Below are 16,914 nucleotides of genomic sequence, written 5' to 3'. Positions count from 1 at the left end.
TCCAGGTCTCCCACGCCGGTGCAGGGTCCCAAAGCTTTGGGCCGTCCTCGACTGCTTTCCCAGGCCACAAGCAGGGAGCTGGATGGGAAGTGGAGCTGCCGGGACTAGAACCGGTGCCAATATGGGATCCCGGGGCCTTCAAGGCGAGGACTTTAGCCGCTAGGCCACGCCGCCGGGCCCAGTTTTATCTTTTTTTAAGATAACACATCTTTTTCATTTGTTATAGTCACAGTCTTAATGGCCTTAGTAAATTACGTACATAATTAAATTTACTATTAAAAAAAAACAAACAGAAGCTTTTCTAATGATGAGAAATGGCTACCAGTGCAGTCCAGTAAAAAAAACCTGTTTTTGCTGTTAATACCATGTTCTTTAATTATACCGGTGCTACAACAATTTTTTAGGAGACCAATTTTTCCAGTATGAGTTGCATGAGGTCTAAAGTTTGAGAAAGTTTAAGAACTTTTAACTATTACATAACCAGTAATTAAAACTCCAGAATTCAGTAGAACTAGTCTGTCTAAGCAACACAGCGGTAAACAAGGCAAAGTTGGGATCCTTACACTTAATTTCAGAAAGTTAAGTAAGCAGAGTAGTGAGAAAGCAAAAAAGAAAAAAAAAATCACTAAGCTGCTGACCAATGCCAAGATACATACTAGGACAGTGTCATTGACTTCCAGATCTCCTCCACGTGGGCCTCTGTCAGCTGCCTGCGATGCACCAGTCGGCAGGCAGGCACCTCTCCAATGGCGATGCTGTGACGTTTGTACCACATCTCAGAATTCTAAGGGGAAGCGGGGGCGGGGGGGGGGAGGGACAGAAAGAAGGAAAACACACTTCAATACAAAGAGGTTTAATTTCCTGGGAAACATCTTTGTCTATTTATAATTTGTTTTACAGTAATTGGGAATATTAATTTTCGTCACATACATCTCAGAGAAGAAAAGCACGGCTCTTAAAGATTGGGTCATATTACAAATGAATATTCATGAGTTATGAAAGAGCTGTGGTAATATGCATGAAGCTAAGTGGAATTTTCCCACTGGGAGTTCCAACTAATCAGTGAAGTGGCAGTGAACCAGAATTTTCTTAATCAAAATTAAGTAGAGGAATATCCCACTAAAAATGTCCAAATTGACTATTTAACATGCAGTGCTTTCAGGAACTCCTTTTTCACAAGCAAACATCAAATAAGTACACTGTTGAAAAGCAAGGCCCAGATCTCAGGCACTTGTTTTTTGATGAAATATTGAATTGCAGAAGAAATTCATGGACCACATGGATATGTAAAAAACTAAGCATCTAGAATAAGTCTGTTTGCTTTTTAGACTTATTTATTTTTACTGGAAAGACAGATTTACAGAGGAGAAACAGAGAGAGAAAGATATTCCATCTACTGGTTCACTTCCCAAAAAATTGCAATAGCTGGAGCTGAGCCAATCGGCAGGCAAAAGCCAAAAGCCTCGTTAGAGTCCCCCATGTGGGTGCAGGGTCCCAAGGCTTTGGGTCGTCCTCTACTAATTTCCCAGGCCACAAGCAGGGAGCTGGATGGGAAGCGGAGCAATCAGGACACATAGCGTGCCCTTATGACTTGTTCCTAATTGCAGGTACAAGATTAGCTAGTTCAGCTATTAGGTCAGCCCCAGATATTTGTTTTTGAAGCCAGACATATAAATTAGTACATTTGCCTAGCAAATCCACTTCCAAAATTTATTCTAAAGTACGTTATTTAAATATTAACATGGAAAGATATTAGTTACTACAATGTTTACAAATTAAAAACTGAAATCACTACTGATATTTAACAGCAAATGACTAAAATGCAAAAATGTAAAATGTAAAAAAGCTCACTTTTACATTAGACATGATATAGATACTAAAAATTATGCCAACTGTTCAGTAACATCCAAAAATGGACATAGTACATTGTGCTACAAAAGAGCCTAACATGACCTCATTTTAAAAATGTGCATGTTTGAGAATCAAGATGGCAGAATAGGGTAAGGACATGTTTAAACGGACAGAAAAACATTTAATCAGGATGAAGCAGAGAGAACACATTCCAGGAAATAGGACAAGACAGAACAACAGCAGAAGGGTACCTGGAGACTGACAGACACAGGAAAGCAGTTAAAACAACGGTGTGGTGTTGCAGTGACTGATACCCCAGCAGCATCCAGCTAACAGTGATCTGAACTCCACCAGCAGCCAGGTGGGAACGGACTTTCACTGGGAACTTGGGAGGTGAACCCAGACAAAGAACTGTCTGTCCTGCTGGTCCATTTGATTTGACCAGGAGCAGAGACAGAGCAGTAGATCCCAGATGGGCAGTGTGAGAACAGAGTGGATTTCACAGCCCAGTCAGCCCCCAAGAGCCGAATTGGGTGCCATTTTGCTTAAAGTGGCAAAGGCAAGGGAAAGGACTGAGCATATGCTGAGCTGGGAGTGAACTCATTTTTGACTCGGTAAACTGCAGCAACGTGGCATTCTACAGGTTCCACCCAAGACAGGTCTGGGTAGCCCTCAGACTTGACAGCCAGCAGATCAATAACTCTAGTAGAGGCACATCAGGTGCCATTTTGTACAGCGTGGCAAAAGCTTTAGGACTACAGGACACAACAGTGAACTGCACATGTGCTGAGTTCACGAGAACTCACTGAGGTCTGTGGATTGCACTGGTCCTGCAGGAAAATAATATCGACTGTGGCATCGCATGGGTCAAAATAGTTCCACGTGGCACCCAGACCTAACATCCAACAGGTTCCAGCAAGATCAGCACCACCAACAACCTAGCTATATAGGACACCTGGTGTATCCCTAATCCTGGGACCTGCTCCAAATGGAAGTGGGAGAAAGGTTGCAGAAACAACAGTGCAGCCTCAGCGCAATATCACAGGACGTAAGCCAGGAGTTGGGTCTACAGAGACCATGGTGGAAATCTAACGTAAGAACTCAGATCTGGAACTTGCTGGAGGTTGTAGCACAATTGGCTGCAAGCAAAGAGCTGTGTACCAACGGGAATAAGTAAAACCGAACTGTAGACCTGTGGGTGACACAGCTTAGAAAGGGCCCCAAGGAAAGAATCTGATAACTAGAAGTACAATAATCAAGAGCAAAAGAAGACACAAAGGCAGAATGAATATTACTGAAGACTCCCCTGCAAAACAGCAAAACCCTATGCCAACCTCAGAGTTAACTGAGGAAGACATCAAGAAAATGGGGGGCACAGAATTCAGAAAACTCATTATAAAGCTTCTGATGAACAATGAGAAGCACATACAAGAGTTCAAAGAATTTAAGGAATATCTTACACAAGGAATAGCAACAATAAAGCAAATCAAGGCTGATATATCAGAAATTAAGAACACAGTAGAGCAAATTAGTAGGGTCTCCAAAATAGAATGAAACAAGCAGAAAAAAGAATCCCAGAATTGGAAGATATTTCCTGTCACCAGGGGGAAGCAAACAAAAAGCTGGAAGCAGAGCTGGATCAGGCCAAAAAAAGTATTCAAGAATTGAAAGAAACTATTAGGAGGCGAAATATACGAGTTATGGGAGTCCCAGAAGGTGCAAAATGAGAAACAGGCTTTACGGGTATATTTAATGAAATAATAAAGGAAAATTTTCCTAATCTAGAGAAAAAATTGGGAAACAACATCCAGGAAAGGCACAGAACTCCCAACAGGCTTGATCAAAAGTGATCTTCACCAAGACACATGATCATCAAGCTCTCTTCAATCGAACATAAGAAAAAGATCCTTAAATGTGCACGTGAAAAAAAATCAACTGACATATAAAAGAATGCCAATTAAACTCACAGGAGATCTCTCACAGAAAACGCTACAGTTAAGAAGAGAATGGAGTGACATATTCCAGATTCTAAAAGAAAAAAAATTATTAGCTCAGGATAACATATCCAACGAAGCTTTCTTTTGTCTTTAAAAATGAAATAAAATTCTTCCACAGTAAAGAAAAGTTAAAAGAATTTGCCTCTTCCAAACCTGCCCTACAAATGATACTTAAAGAGGTTCTCTTGACAGAGAAGAGGAATAGCACCAAACAAAACCAAAGGCAAATGGGAAGAACATCCCAGTAAAATGACAACAGAAGACTAAACCAATGAACAACCCAATCCTAAAATGACAGGACCAAATTACTACCCATTCATAAGAACCCTGAATGTAAATGGCTTAAACTCATTAATCAAATGTCATAGATTAGTAGACTGGATTAAAAAACAAAACCCATCTATTTGTTGTCCAGAAGAGACACATTTCATCAATAAAAAACAGCGGAAGTTGTATCTCATGGATTTTGATGCTTTAAACCGTTTCTTCTGATTAACTCATTCAATGACTCATAGATTATACAGTAGCATCATTTTCTTTTTTTTTTTTTTTAAGATTTTTTTTTTTTTAATTACAAAGTCAGATATACTGAGAGGAGGAGAGACAGAGAGAGGAGGTGGAGCTGCCGGGATTAGAACCAGCAGCCATATGGGATCAAGGCGAGGATCTTAGCCACTAGGCCACACTGCCGAGCCCAGCATCATTTTCTTTAAGAAGGTTCTTGATTCTCTTTTTCATTTCTTCAGCGACACATTAGTCATTCAGTAGCATGCTATTTAACTTCATGATGTTAATTTCTTTTTTCTTGTTGTTGTTGATTTTGTTTTGTGGCTTTTCATTTAAGGGGATGTACAGTAGCTGTGTAATAGAGACTGTGATATCTAGCAGCATGTTATTTAACTTCATGGCATTGTAAATTTCCATTTTTCTTACCATTATTGATTTTGTATTGTGACTTTTCATTTAAGGGCATGTACAGTAACTGTGAAATGGAGGCTAGCATAACCAGATGTGAGGATACAATGTAGTATGCATCTCTACTTCAGACAAAGATGGACTTACAATGAAACTGTTTACTGTATTTTGACAATAGGATGCTGGACTCTCTGCCATTGTCCATATCCGCAATGATGGACATATGACTGTGTATGAAGAACTATACTTTAGTAATGATATAGAGGAACTAGGTGGTGGGGAATTGGGAAGGTGATAAGGGAAATCCCAGGAGTCTACGGAACTATATCATAAAATGATAATAATAATAATAAATAAATAAATAAGAAATAAACAAAGTGGTAGAGGAAGAAATTCTTGCTATGTAATCTTGTAATGAGTTCAGGTCCCACTCAGGATGCTCTCCCTGGCCTCTATGCCCGGTAGCTTCAGAGACTATACCCCAGCTTCCGGGATTATTAGATTCAGTTCCACTTTCAATTCTGCCTCCAGCATCCCAGATACCAAAATGAGCCAGCTTGACCACACACACACTCCTCATTCTCTCATGGTTTATGTCGTCAACCAGAGTGTGAAACAGCCGGAACTCTAGGCAGTAGACTAAAGCATAGAAAAATGCTAATGCAGTAGACTAAAGAATAGACTAAAGAAAAGAAAAGAAAAATGTGCATGTTTCAGGCCCGGTTGCAGCAGCCTAGTGGCTGTCCTCGTCTTGCATGCACCAGGATCCCATATGGGTGCTGGTTCATTTCCTGGTGGCCAGACTTCCCATCCAGCTCCCTACTTGTGGCCTGGGAAAGCAGTGAGGATGGCCCAAGGTCTTGGGACCCTGCACCCACATGGGAAACCTGGAAGAGGCTCCTGGCTTTGGATTGGCTCAGCTCTGGCAGTTGAAGTCACTTGTGAAGTGAATCAGCGGGTGGAAGATCTTCCTCTCTAAGACTTTCCAATAAAAAGTAAATAATTTTTCTAAATGTGCATGTTTCAAAGCACCATGCTAAGCTTTCACCTACAGCACCAGCATCGCATATGGGTGCCAGTTCATACCCTGCTGCTAAACTTCCCATCCACCTCCCTGCTGATGACCTGGAAAAGCGGTTGAGAATGGCTCAAGTCCTTAGACCCCTGCACCCACAAGGGAGATCCTGAAGAAACTCCTGGCTCCTGGCTGCTGATTATCTCAGTCATAGCTGTTGTAACTCTTTGGGGAATGAACCAGTATATGGAAAATTTCTCCTCCCTTTCTCTCTGTAGTTCTGCCTTTCAAATAAAAATAACATAAATCTTAAAAAAAAAAAAAAAGGTACACAAGAAAAAAAAAACAATAACTCTCTCTACATGACAAGTGACTCATTTTCTTCTTTCTTTGCCCATAAATCTATGAAATACACACTAGCAACAGTCCTTAACGTCAGTGAGAACTTGTATAGCAGGCACTATTCTAAGCCTTCCATATGGATGAAATCACTTGATTCCCACTTGAGGTAGGGCAGCCCTACCTCAACTCGTACCGTGATCACTCCAGTCTCACCAGTATGAAAACTCAGACACAGAGAAACAAGTTCAAACAGCAAACAACTGGAGAATCCAAGGTTCAAAACCAGCAATTTGGCCCCAGAACCCACAATCCTACTTATCAGGTTATACTGGCTCATCAGCAAACACAAAAGAATTTCATTTGTCTATTTTAATTTATTTTTGTTTTTACAAAATGGTTAGGCAACAGAAAAGCTAGGACAAAAGCAAAATAAAAACAAACAAAAAACAATAAACAGACTGAAAGCAGGGACAGAAAGTCACATCAGAGACACCAATGTTGGGCTTCGTTTCTCCTACTTTCACGGTAGATGAAGTGGTAGAGATTTGTACTCCCTGCTTGTTGGGTGTGCTTCCTCCGAAACACTTGCTCCCGCTCCTTCGGAAGTGTGCAAAGGAACCGTGGCTGAGCGGGGTCTGTTATCCCAGAGCAATCAGATGTTTTTAGAAGGATGAGGTTAATAACCGATGAATAAATGGAGCATCTTCCTTACAGAACTGAAGCCCAACACTGGTGTGTGGGGAGTCATTTCGCAATATTGTATAGCCCAATCTTCAATCGCATTTTCAACTGTCAATGCACATTAAAAAAAAAAAAAAGTTTAGTAGAAAGAGGCAAGGGGGAGAGGAATAAATGGCATGACAGACGGAGAAAGAGGGTTTTGACAGAACATATGAAAACAGTTGCCATTTATTCAGTAGGAAGGTAATAGGCAAGACAGAGAAAGTGCAGCAGCCCGTCCTCCCTTGCTCCTGGCCCCAGCTGTGGGCAGGCCTGAGGTTGGTGACAGTATTTCTGCAGCATACGCACAAAGGGCCGGCAGAGGAACGCTGTGCCGGGGCCCCGCGCCGTGGCACTCACCAGCACGAGCGGCCTCACTGGGATATTCTCCTGTGAAGTGCACGGTGGAGGGTCATTCCACTCCGGGAATTTAATCACATCCTTTTGGTACGGGGGTTTTTTTGGATATGGTTTCAGAGGTGAGGAAGGAGGAAACCTGCAAATCAAGAACAAATTCTCTGTTATTGCTGCAGTGGGAGAACCGAGAGTTTAGCAAGAGCATCCAGGTCTTGTGTCTTGAGACTTTACACTATAGTTCCAAATTACAGATGCTAAAGGAGCCCTGCTTTACCAAGTTATTACATGTGTCTAGTTGTATTTAATTCTATAATGGTTTGCTTGCTTTTCATATTCGTTCGTGGGGTCAGGGTTTTGGGACAGCCGGTCAGGTTGCCATGCACAATGCTGGAATCCCATATGGTTCGAATCCCGGCTACTTCTCCTTCTGTACAGCTCCTTGTTAATGACCCTGGGAAAGCAGAATGAGGCCCAAGTGCTGAGCCCGCACCACCTTCACAGAAGGCATGGGTAGAGCTCCAGGCTCCTGGCTTCAGGCTGGCTCTGCACAGGCTGGACGCAACAGCTTGGGGAGTGAACCAGCACATGGCAGATCAATCTCTCTCTCTCTTTCCTTCTTTCTCAGTCAATCCGTTTTTCAGATTAAAACATTAAATTTTGGAAAAATATTCATTAGTCCCGCCCAAAAAATTATGGGAGAAAACAGGGACCACATACATAATGAAATTTTCCTATCATTTGATTTTCATAATTTAAGATGTCTTCAGTGGGATGCTAGGGCAACCAATTTTTTTTTCCACCCAGCTCAAATCCCTTCTCATAACTCCAGCCAAAATATATAGTTATATAATGAACGGGAACTACAGCTGGCAAAACCTCAGGAACACTTGCTAATGATATTAACACAAAAATCATCTAGCCTCATATGCGTCCGTCCACACTTGGCACTGAGCCAGCAAGCCATCTGAAAAGGAGCCGAGAAAGCTCCCAGGGCGCTCAGTCCACCTCAGGACACTCCCTCCCTGCCCCCAGCCTTCCTGCGCTCAGCGGCATCACTCAGTACAATAACACTTAGAAGCCTACATACATTCTGACTGGAGTTGAACTGGTCTAAACCATATGTGACAAATAATCAAGAGAGGCGATGAAGTGCCTGCTTTTCTCAGAGATCTGTTTCTGGAAGCTTGTTAGGAAAAGGCTGCATGGCGCTGTGCTTGCAAAGCAAACCAGACCTCTTGCCCCTAACATTGGCATACAACATGACAGTGTGCTCGCATTTTGACATCTTCTTTATTTAAGTCAAAGAAAAGCTTGAAAATCTGGCCCAGGATATTCATGGGAAAAATATCTGAAGGAACTAAAAATCTAACTCTTAAAGCAAGTGTGGAAAGGAAGAATTTTAAATGTCAAAGTTTCTTGCTATTTTTTTCAAGGTTGATTGATTGATTGACTGATTGATTGGAAAGGGAGAGTTATAGAGACAGAGGGAGAGACGACCCAGAGAAAGCTCTTCTATTTGCTGGTTCACTCCTCAGATGGTCACCGACAGCCAGGCTGAAGCCAGGAGTCGGGAGCTTCCTCCGGGTCTCCCATGTGGGTGCAGAGGCCCACGCATTTGGGCCTTCTCTCACTGTTGTCCCAGGCTATTCGCAGTGGAGCAGCCCACACTCAGACTGGTACCCATGTAAGATGCAGCCAGGCTGAAGCCACAAGTCACAACAGCAGCCTTTGTCTACAGATTTCAAGAAAAGCTTATATCAATGTGAAATCAAAGAACTATAAAACTGTAACAGCAAGAAGATCTCTCTCTCTCTCACTCCTACTTGTTGCTTTCAAATAAATTAAAAAAAAAAAAAACACAAAACAAAACAGTTCCTTCTTGCACCCCACTAACGCCCACTGCTCTCTTCCCTCTTGGCTCTCATGTCTGCATTTCTGGACCTGAGTTCCAACCTTGGCTCTCCCATGGACTGTCTGTGTCTGTTCTGGAATCTAAGAGTCTCTCTCTAAGTCACTGTTTGTCAAATCAGAAACTGGATGATGCATAGGTACATGTTTCTTGTATTCCAAAACTCTCAGAAACAAAAAATACACTCCAGAGAGCAAAGTACAAATGCTTTTAAATTTTAATTTTGAATTTATTGAAAATTCAGACAGAGAAATAATAGACATCACCCACCTACAGGTTTACTCTGAACGCTTACCCCTGCCAGGGCTGGGTCAGGTTGAAGCCAGGAGCCCGGAATTCAATGCAGTACCCCACATGGGGGGTACTGAGTTGGCAGGAATTTGGACCAGCCGCACAGCCAGGACTCAAATCCAGGCACCCCGAACATCCCAAGCAGAAGTAACCGCTACACCAAGCTCCCAGCCCCAAATAGGATTTCTTGTTGCAGAGCCACTCCACTCCACGCTGAGAAGATGAGCTCTCTGCACTGAGGACCACTCACAGGGGTCAGAAGAGGCGAGGCGCTGGATCTGTGTTCACCTAAGCTTGGCTGCCTTGCGGAGACAAAATGTAGAGGAGCTCCCCCTAGTGGACTGCTTTTATTTTGCACATTGAACGTCATCAAGGAAAGCCTAGTTACTCCTGTAATGTTAATGTCGGGCTTGAAAGCCTTTACAGACGACTAGTTCAAACACCACATTGTGTTTTACTTAGGGCAATTAACGCTCAAGAGAGGACAGCATCTGGACAAAAGAATGAGCTATCGCGTAAAAGACTTCCAAACCAGGATCACAAAATGTCATTTTTCTCTGAAAATGTTCAATAATACAGTTTTTCATGCAACATGATAAATTAATTCTAAAACTTACATGAAAATGTGAAGTGTTAAAGATAATCAACACATTCTTTCTTTTAATAATCAATTCGTTTTATTTTTGATGATGTTTGCACAGCTGAGAGGGATGAATGCCTGTGGTAGTCCTGGGTGCATCTGGCCCTTCCTGCTGGAGGTGTGAGCACACAGCACCCACCACCCCCGGAACACCGCCAGGGGGCTTGGCAAAACAAGACCCCACTTAGCCCTGCTGGCTGACGGGCAGCCTGGGACCGGACATACACATCGCGTGTTCCTCTACTGGGGAGGACCTGGTCTTGCAGTGGGGGAAATGAGGGAACCGATCAGGGGCCGCTGAGGTCAGCTCAGGCTCCCAGGCTGCTCTCACCAGGAAAGGGGGTACCTAAAACAGACCTGTAAGTTGATTGGTGCTGAGGACCAATTAGGCTGCTGCTACCAGTGGGCCTGCATCAGCTTCACTGTCAGACTCAGCAAAGGCGGATCCTATTGGCTGGCTGACTGGTCATCGCCTTTCTCTGGTGGGCAGTCTCACATGCTCATGTGGACCACCCAGTTAGGGTGCGGACAGCTGAGAAATGGGAGAAAGTGGATGAGACAGCTGCCTCCAATCCCCTTTTTTCTTCCTGTATCTGGAGAAAGTGGCAGAGAGGGTGAGGGCCTCTCCCACATCAGTAGGGGGTGACCATCTGGTGTCATCCCAGAGTCCCCGATGTGGAGCCTATTCTGAGGATACTGCTTAAGTGGTTTCGATAGTTCTGAGATGCTGTTGATTTCATTGCTCCAAGGATGAGGAATTCCTCCCAAGATCCACTGACTGACACAGTTCACCTTAGAGTCTTGATTCACCCAGATACTCTCATCAAAGCTTGGCTGTACTAGACACCCTCTGCAGGCCTCAATGAACTGTCTTGTCTTCCATCTGGGCATGCCATGCAATGCACAGCTCTCAGCAACCGTGGAGATCCAGTTCTGACACATGCATTCCACGATCCTGTGATTTTTCACCGTGGTTGCAGTTCAGAGACCAGTGATCCAGTTGGGAGAGTCCCCCAAAAAACCTCGCCAGAGGTGACCCCCTACCTAATTCCTGTGTGTGCCAGGCAGTGCGGGGGTCCGGCTCAGTCCATCACCCACATCAGCCTACACACACACTGGTGACTGCAGTCACTTGGTCACCTCTGTCCCCAGCCACATCTCATACACAAATCAACGGATGCAGCAGCCCAGCACAAGCCTGCCTGCCACACACACACTCAGCCCTCCAGCACATCAGCAGGAACTGCAGCCCAGTCAGAGTGACCCCCAGCATCCCCATTAGGCCTGCCATCAGAGAGATGCCCTCAATTTCCTTGCTAGGCCTACCCCCAGCCCTGGATCTTGCACTTACCAGGTGGTTCTACAGTCTAGCCTGACAGAACTTGTCCCAAGTCCTAGCCCATGTTGCAGCAAAGCCCAGTCAAGTCCTACGGTTCAGGATTTCTTCAAAGCTTCAATGCCCAGCTCCTTCCCATTACACTCCAGGGGTGGATGGGTGGGGATCAGAGCTCCAACTCACTAGTCCCCTGATCACATAGCGTCCCCTCCCCCATCACCACCCACCGCCCCCAACTGGCCCTGCCCTGAGGCCCTGTATCTGGGGGACTTACTCTAAGTAGTTCCATTGGCATAAACTGAGGAGTTACCAAAGAGCTCATTATGAACAAAAAAGATATTCTGATCCTACAGGAAATCCCAAGGGTTTTAGGAACTATGTGGTAGGAATCAAAGGCAAACATTTTGTAGTATACCACAGCCTCCTAAAACTGGGTGTGGCACTGTAACAAGAAACTAGAGCCTGTCTCAAAGGGGCCTGTATGTGTAATCTTACCAGATGGAATAAACCACGATAAAACTTGGGAAGCTCAACATTCTTGAGATAACAGCACTAGCACAATCAAAAACTGAAGGTTGTATCCCCTAGAACATTTCAAAACCAAAACGGCAGCCAGCACTGCCAAGCTTTTAGAAGCAAGTCAAATCTTAGAAAGTCATTCCACTGCAGACAGGGGTCATTTCTTACAGAAAACGGAGAATGACTTGGAACGCAGAGGCCCAGAAGTCGGGGAGGTAGGGCCAGGCATCACATAGACCCACTTCCAGGAAGCAGAACTGCTGTGACCAGGGAACGGCACACAAGCACCTAACTGTGTTTCGGGAGTGCTGCAGACCAGCGAGTGATGGCAAACCAGTATGAAACGTCAAGTCTTGATGGGAACAATGAACGTGGTTGAAGGAAAGGGGTGTGGTTCGAGCCAGAGGCAGAGCATGACAGCGTACACTTTCTCAGGAAGGCAAAAAAGTATCTCCCATCCCATACGGACCTTGACACTGTCCCACCACTAGAAGGCTTTTTCTCCCCTCATGAATGTGTGCCCTTGATGGATCTGCTGAGCAGAACACGGCAGAAGTGATGCTGCGCCACTTCCAGCAGGCACCTTGGCTGCCAGGCAGTTTTCTTGCCTATTGGGAATACCTGTCCTTGAGAGGTTCATTCTCGGGGAGCTGGCTACCAGATAAGAAGGGCAACTACCCTAAGGCGATTAAACCCCAAAAGGCACTACCCACCTGGGGCTGACCGGGAGCAGGGGTGGGGAACATTCAGCCTGTGTCCCTCTTAAGGCCTGGGACATCATTTGATCTGGCCTTGCCAAGGCAACCACAGGTGGAAACAAAATTCAATATATTTAAATAGCAGGCCTAATTTTAAGGAGGTGATTTTGTCGAGTCTGCAAATAGTGTATTTATAAATACGCAAATGGCCCTTGGCAGAAAAAAGACCACCCGCTGCTGACACGAGGATGAAATCCCATGAGGGAAGGACCAAGACATTCAAAGGCACCACAATTATAAGATGAAAAAGCTATCTTAGGAGTAGATTTTCCTTGCCCAGCTGATGCATTGTGAGTAAAGGACAAACTGCCTTTCCAGATCACAAGCAGAGAGCTAGATCAGAAGTAGAACAGCCGAGACAAGAACCAGTGCGCCCTCGGGAATGCCAGCACTACTGGTGGAAGATCAGCTGGTTATGCCACTACGCTGGCCCAAGAATGACAGATCTGTTCAGACAATGATTTAAAGTGTTTCTTCCAGTATGCACAAGCTAAGACTCCTTTAACATTAACAGAAATTTGAAGCAGCAGTAGTTTTTGCCAACCTGCCTCTTAGCAATCAAAATAAACAAATAACGACAAAAATAAACTGGATACTGATCATCACAAGAGCTGGTTGTTCCCCCAGAATCTTGTGTGTCACAGTAATTTACTGAGTCCCACTGTGCTCCTCCACTCAACACCTTTTTCAAACCCAGTAGAGGCACACAGCATCCTAAGACCAAATACTGAAAACTGACAAACGAGTACACGTCACAATACTGCTTGAATGTACAAGAATACAACACACTTGAGGAAAGGAGCCTGGCAAACAGCCCAGGCAAACAGTGGCCAGACAGCGAGCTGGGCACGCCACACTCAAAAATCGTTCCTGTTCAGTCCACAGGAACAGAGATTCCGTTTGAGTAGAGGAGCCAAATGAGCACTTTTTAAGATCTATCCATCCACATATTTGAGAAGCAGAATAAAGGCGAGGAGGGTCAGAAGAGATCTCCCACCCAGGGCCAGGGCCCCCTCCCCAAATGGCCACAGTGACTTGGTCTGGCCCAGCCAGAAGCTCGGTGTCCTCCTCACTGGCGGCAGGAGCCCAGGGACTCGGACCGTCTCGCACTGCCTTCTGGGGGCTTCGGCAGGAGCTGGGACAGAAGCCGAGCAGCGGAGACCAGGCAGCACCCCCATACAGGAGCCAGCCTCACACGCCGCAGCCCAGCCCGCTAGATCACAACGCCAAGCCCTCAGCTGAGCCATTCCAAGAGGAGGAGATGTGAGGGCATCTGAAAGGTACTCCGATTTAGATCAACAATGTCCGGAAAACAACTGCCATTGGCAACAGAAGAAAAACATATCCGCTGCCTGTGACTTCAAGGAAGCATGACACGGAAAATAACGGCTCTTTACAACACAACAGAAAATGAACTACTCAGATGTAAATCAAATAAAAATGTTCAAGAGCTGCATATTGAAACTACAAAACATCACCAAGATTTAAAATACTAAATAAATGAAGCAGCACACCAGCACTAAATTTTCCTGATTTAGAAGATTCGATTTTGTCAAGATACTAAATCTTCCCAAACTCATCTTATGATTTTACACGATTTCACTCAAAATTCCAGGAGTTTTTAAGATACACAAGTTCGTGCAAAAACATATATGGAAGGGCAACAGGATTAGAACAACCGAAACAGTCTGGAAAAGGAACAGAGTTGGCGTTCTCGCACTATGTGTGTCAGGGACAAGGTTGACTGGACACAAGGTTAGACACAGGGCGGCCTCGTGACCGCTGGGTCTGGGACCTTGCCCCTTAACCCTGAGCCTCGCGCCCCCACTACGCCGCGGTGGCTCCCACTCAGAACGGCAGGGTGAGCGATCCTGAGCCGCAGGAGGGAGGGTGGTGCTTACTCAACACTGCACCTACAGCCGAACGACTCTGCCTGACGCGTGCTTGCCAAGGGTCCAGGGTCGCATTACCAGGTGAACCGCCCAGAACCTGCAAAGCACTGGCTGAGGACAGAGGGAGGAGGGAGGTGCAGACACCAGGGCCAGCCTTGTGGCCAAACTGCAGCCACACATGGATGCTGCAGTCTTTCTAGTCACGTCCAGCTTCTAGGCTTCCCAGGAAGCAGGCGTCACGGACACATACAAGGAGGCAGGGTCTGTGCAGCACCAGAAACGTACAGAGCCCACCAGGATCCCGAGACTTTCTTGCCCACTGCCCCACGCTGCCGGCAGCCTGGCAGGAGCCAAGCCAGTCCTACCACAAGACGCAGGGCATCCGCCCTAGCAACTCTGTCTAACCCAGCTCCACCTGGAATCACCCCCAGTTCCTCTCCCCCCAGCTGCTTTAACATAAGCAGCCCTCCAGGGACCCCTGCTCCCTTCCCCGTGTCCTTCCAGGTGCCTCCCCTGCTGCCCCTGGCATTCACTCCCTTACATTCTAATCTCGTCTCCCAGCATCCCCTTTGCTTCTCGAAAGACCTGAACTCAGAGTCTCGTGTGAGTCTGAACTCACCCATCTGATGGTCTGCTGCAAACCACCCAGCTGACACTACGGGGCCGCCCGTCCAGCCGCTTCCCCTTGCGGAACCACAAAGCCTACTGTTCTGCCTCTCTGTTCTTTATGTGAAAGACTCCACATTTTATGCACAGCCAAGGGGGTTGGTCATAAACTATCATATCAAGATGTGAAGAAATAATGCAGTATGCACCTCTACTTCCAAACCCCAGGGCCTATGGAACTGCATCATTAAACAAATAAATAAATACCATTCTATTAAATAGCCTCACACTCTGATGTTACAAAATCAAATACTGTATTGTCAAAATCAATTGTGATAGGGCTCGGCAGCGTGGCCTAGTGGCTAAGGTCCTCGCCTTGATCCCATATGGCCGCTGGTTCTAATCCCGGCAGCTCCACTTCCTCTGTCTCTCCTCCTCTCAGTATATCTGACTTTGTAATAAAAATAAAATAAATCTAAAAAAAAATCAATTGTGATATCATAAATCTGCATAGTGATATAATGAAACACATCGTGATGTTAGAAATATTCCTTGTTATAAACTAATGTTGATATTTCATACACATTGTGAGGTCATAAAACCATTGTGAGGTCAAAAATCTGTCATGATGTAATAAAACATCACCATTTGGTCACAATCAAGATATTACAAAGGACAAGCATGAAGTTTCAGTTATGATGTCATAAAATAGCACTTGTTCTGTAAAACAGCTTTGTGTTATCATAATAAATTGAGATTCTAAGGAAAAGCATTCTGTCACAAACCACATTTGTGATATCATCATTACTGCTGTCATACAAATAATTGTGATGTAATAAACCGTTAATGCCACATCCTAATCTAACCATTGTGACGAATAATAAATTGCTTGTGTAACAATCACGCATGGTGTCATCAATACTGATTTGCTATCATTTTGTTTCTTGTGTAAAATAAAGGATGTTGTTCTTACTGAGGGAAGCCTGTGGGGAGATCCTGCCCAGCACCTCAGCCAGCCTGCCAAGCTTTTACCTATTCCCTCAAGTGGGAAAGCACATCTGAGACACATTTCCTGTGTCCTTGCTCATGAAATAAAAACGAAGCCTTCCTCTCCTCAAAAGATTGTTTGACTGTGACTCATCAGCAGGCCAAAAGATCCCAAAGGATCAGACATTACCAGTAAGAGACATAAACAGTTTGACATTAAGGGCTCGCATTGTGGTGAAGTATGTTAATCCTCTGCCTGCTAGTGCCAGCATCCCATATGGGTACTAGTCCATGTCCAAGCTCTCTGCTTATATCCTGGGAAAGCAGTGGAGGATGGCCCAGAGCCTTGGGATCCTGTATCCACATGAGAGACCCAGAACAAGCTCCTGGCTCCTGGCTTCAGATCAGCTTAGCTCTAGCTGTTGTAGCCTTTCGGGGAATGAACCAGCCATTCTTTCTGTCTCTCCTATTCGCTGTAAAATCTACCTTTCAAGTAAAAATAAATAAATCTTATTTTAAAAGCTGAAATTACCTCCTGTGGTCAGGTTTAGCAGTGTGGCCTGCACACCAGACCTCAGCGTCTTCAGGGAATCCAGTGTGTCACTACAGCATGGCCACACCCAGGTCTTAGCATATGGTCTCTCTTTCCTTTCAGTCCACAGTGGCAGAGCTAGGCTGTTTGGCTGGGAAGATTCGCCACGTGGCCCTTTGCAGGAGAAAGTTGCTAAGCCCTGGTCCAGTGAAGCAACAACGGAAGACTCCTGCCACGCCTGTGTCCT

At 45.0% G+C, this 16,914-nt stretch overlaps 1 protein-coding gene across 1 annotated transcript in view; it reads right to left on the bottom strand.

Moving 5' to 3' along the window:
* DEPDC1B (DEP domain containing 1B) overlaps nt 1-16,914 on the bottom strand; it is a 53,877-nt gene that overhangs the window by 23,730 nt on the left and 13,233 nt on the right. Inside the window, exons 3-4 of the mRNA XM_004583725.3 lie at nt 7,201-7,336; nt 657-784 (exon numbers count right to left, since the gene is read on the bottom strand). Coding sequence (XP_004583782.2) covers nt 657-784; nt 7,201-7,336 — 264 coding nt within the window. The remainder of the gene's footprint in view (nt 1-656; nt 785-7,200; nt 7,337-16,914) is intronic.

The sequence above is a fragment of the Ochotona princeps genome, chromosome 23 (genome assembly GCF_030435755.1).
Source record: "Ochotona princeps isolate mOchPri1 chromosome 23, mOchPri1.hap1, whole genome shotgun sequence".
Classification (NCBI taxonomy): Eukaryota; Metazoa; Chordata; class Mammalia; order Lagomorpha; family Ochotonidae; genus Ochotona; species Ochotona princeps.
Note: the sequence above shows the minus strand (reverse complement) of the source record. Positions and strands in the feature narration are given on the sequence as shown.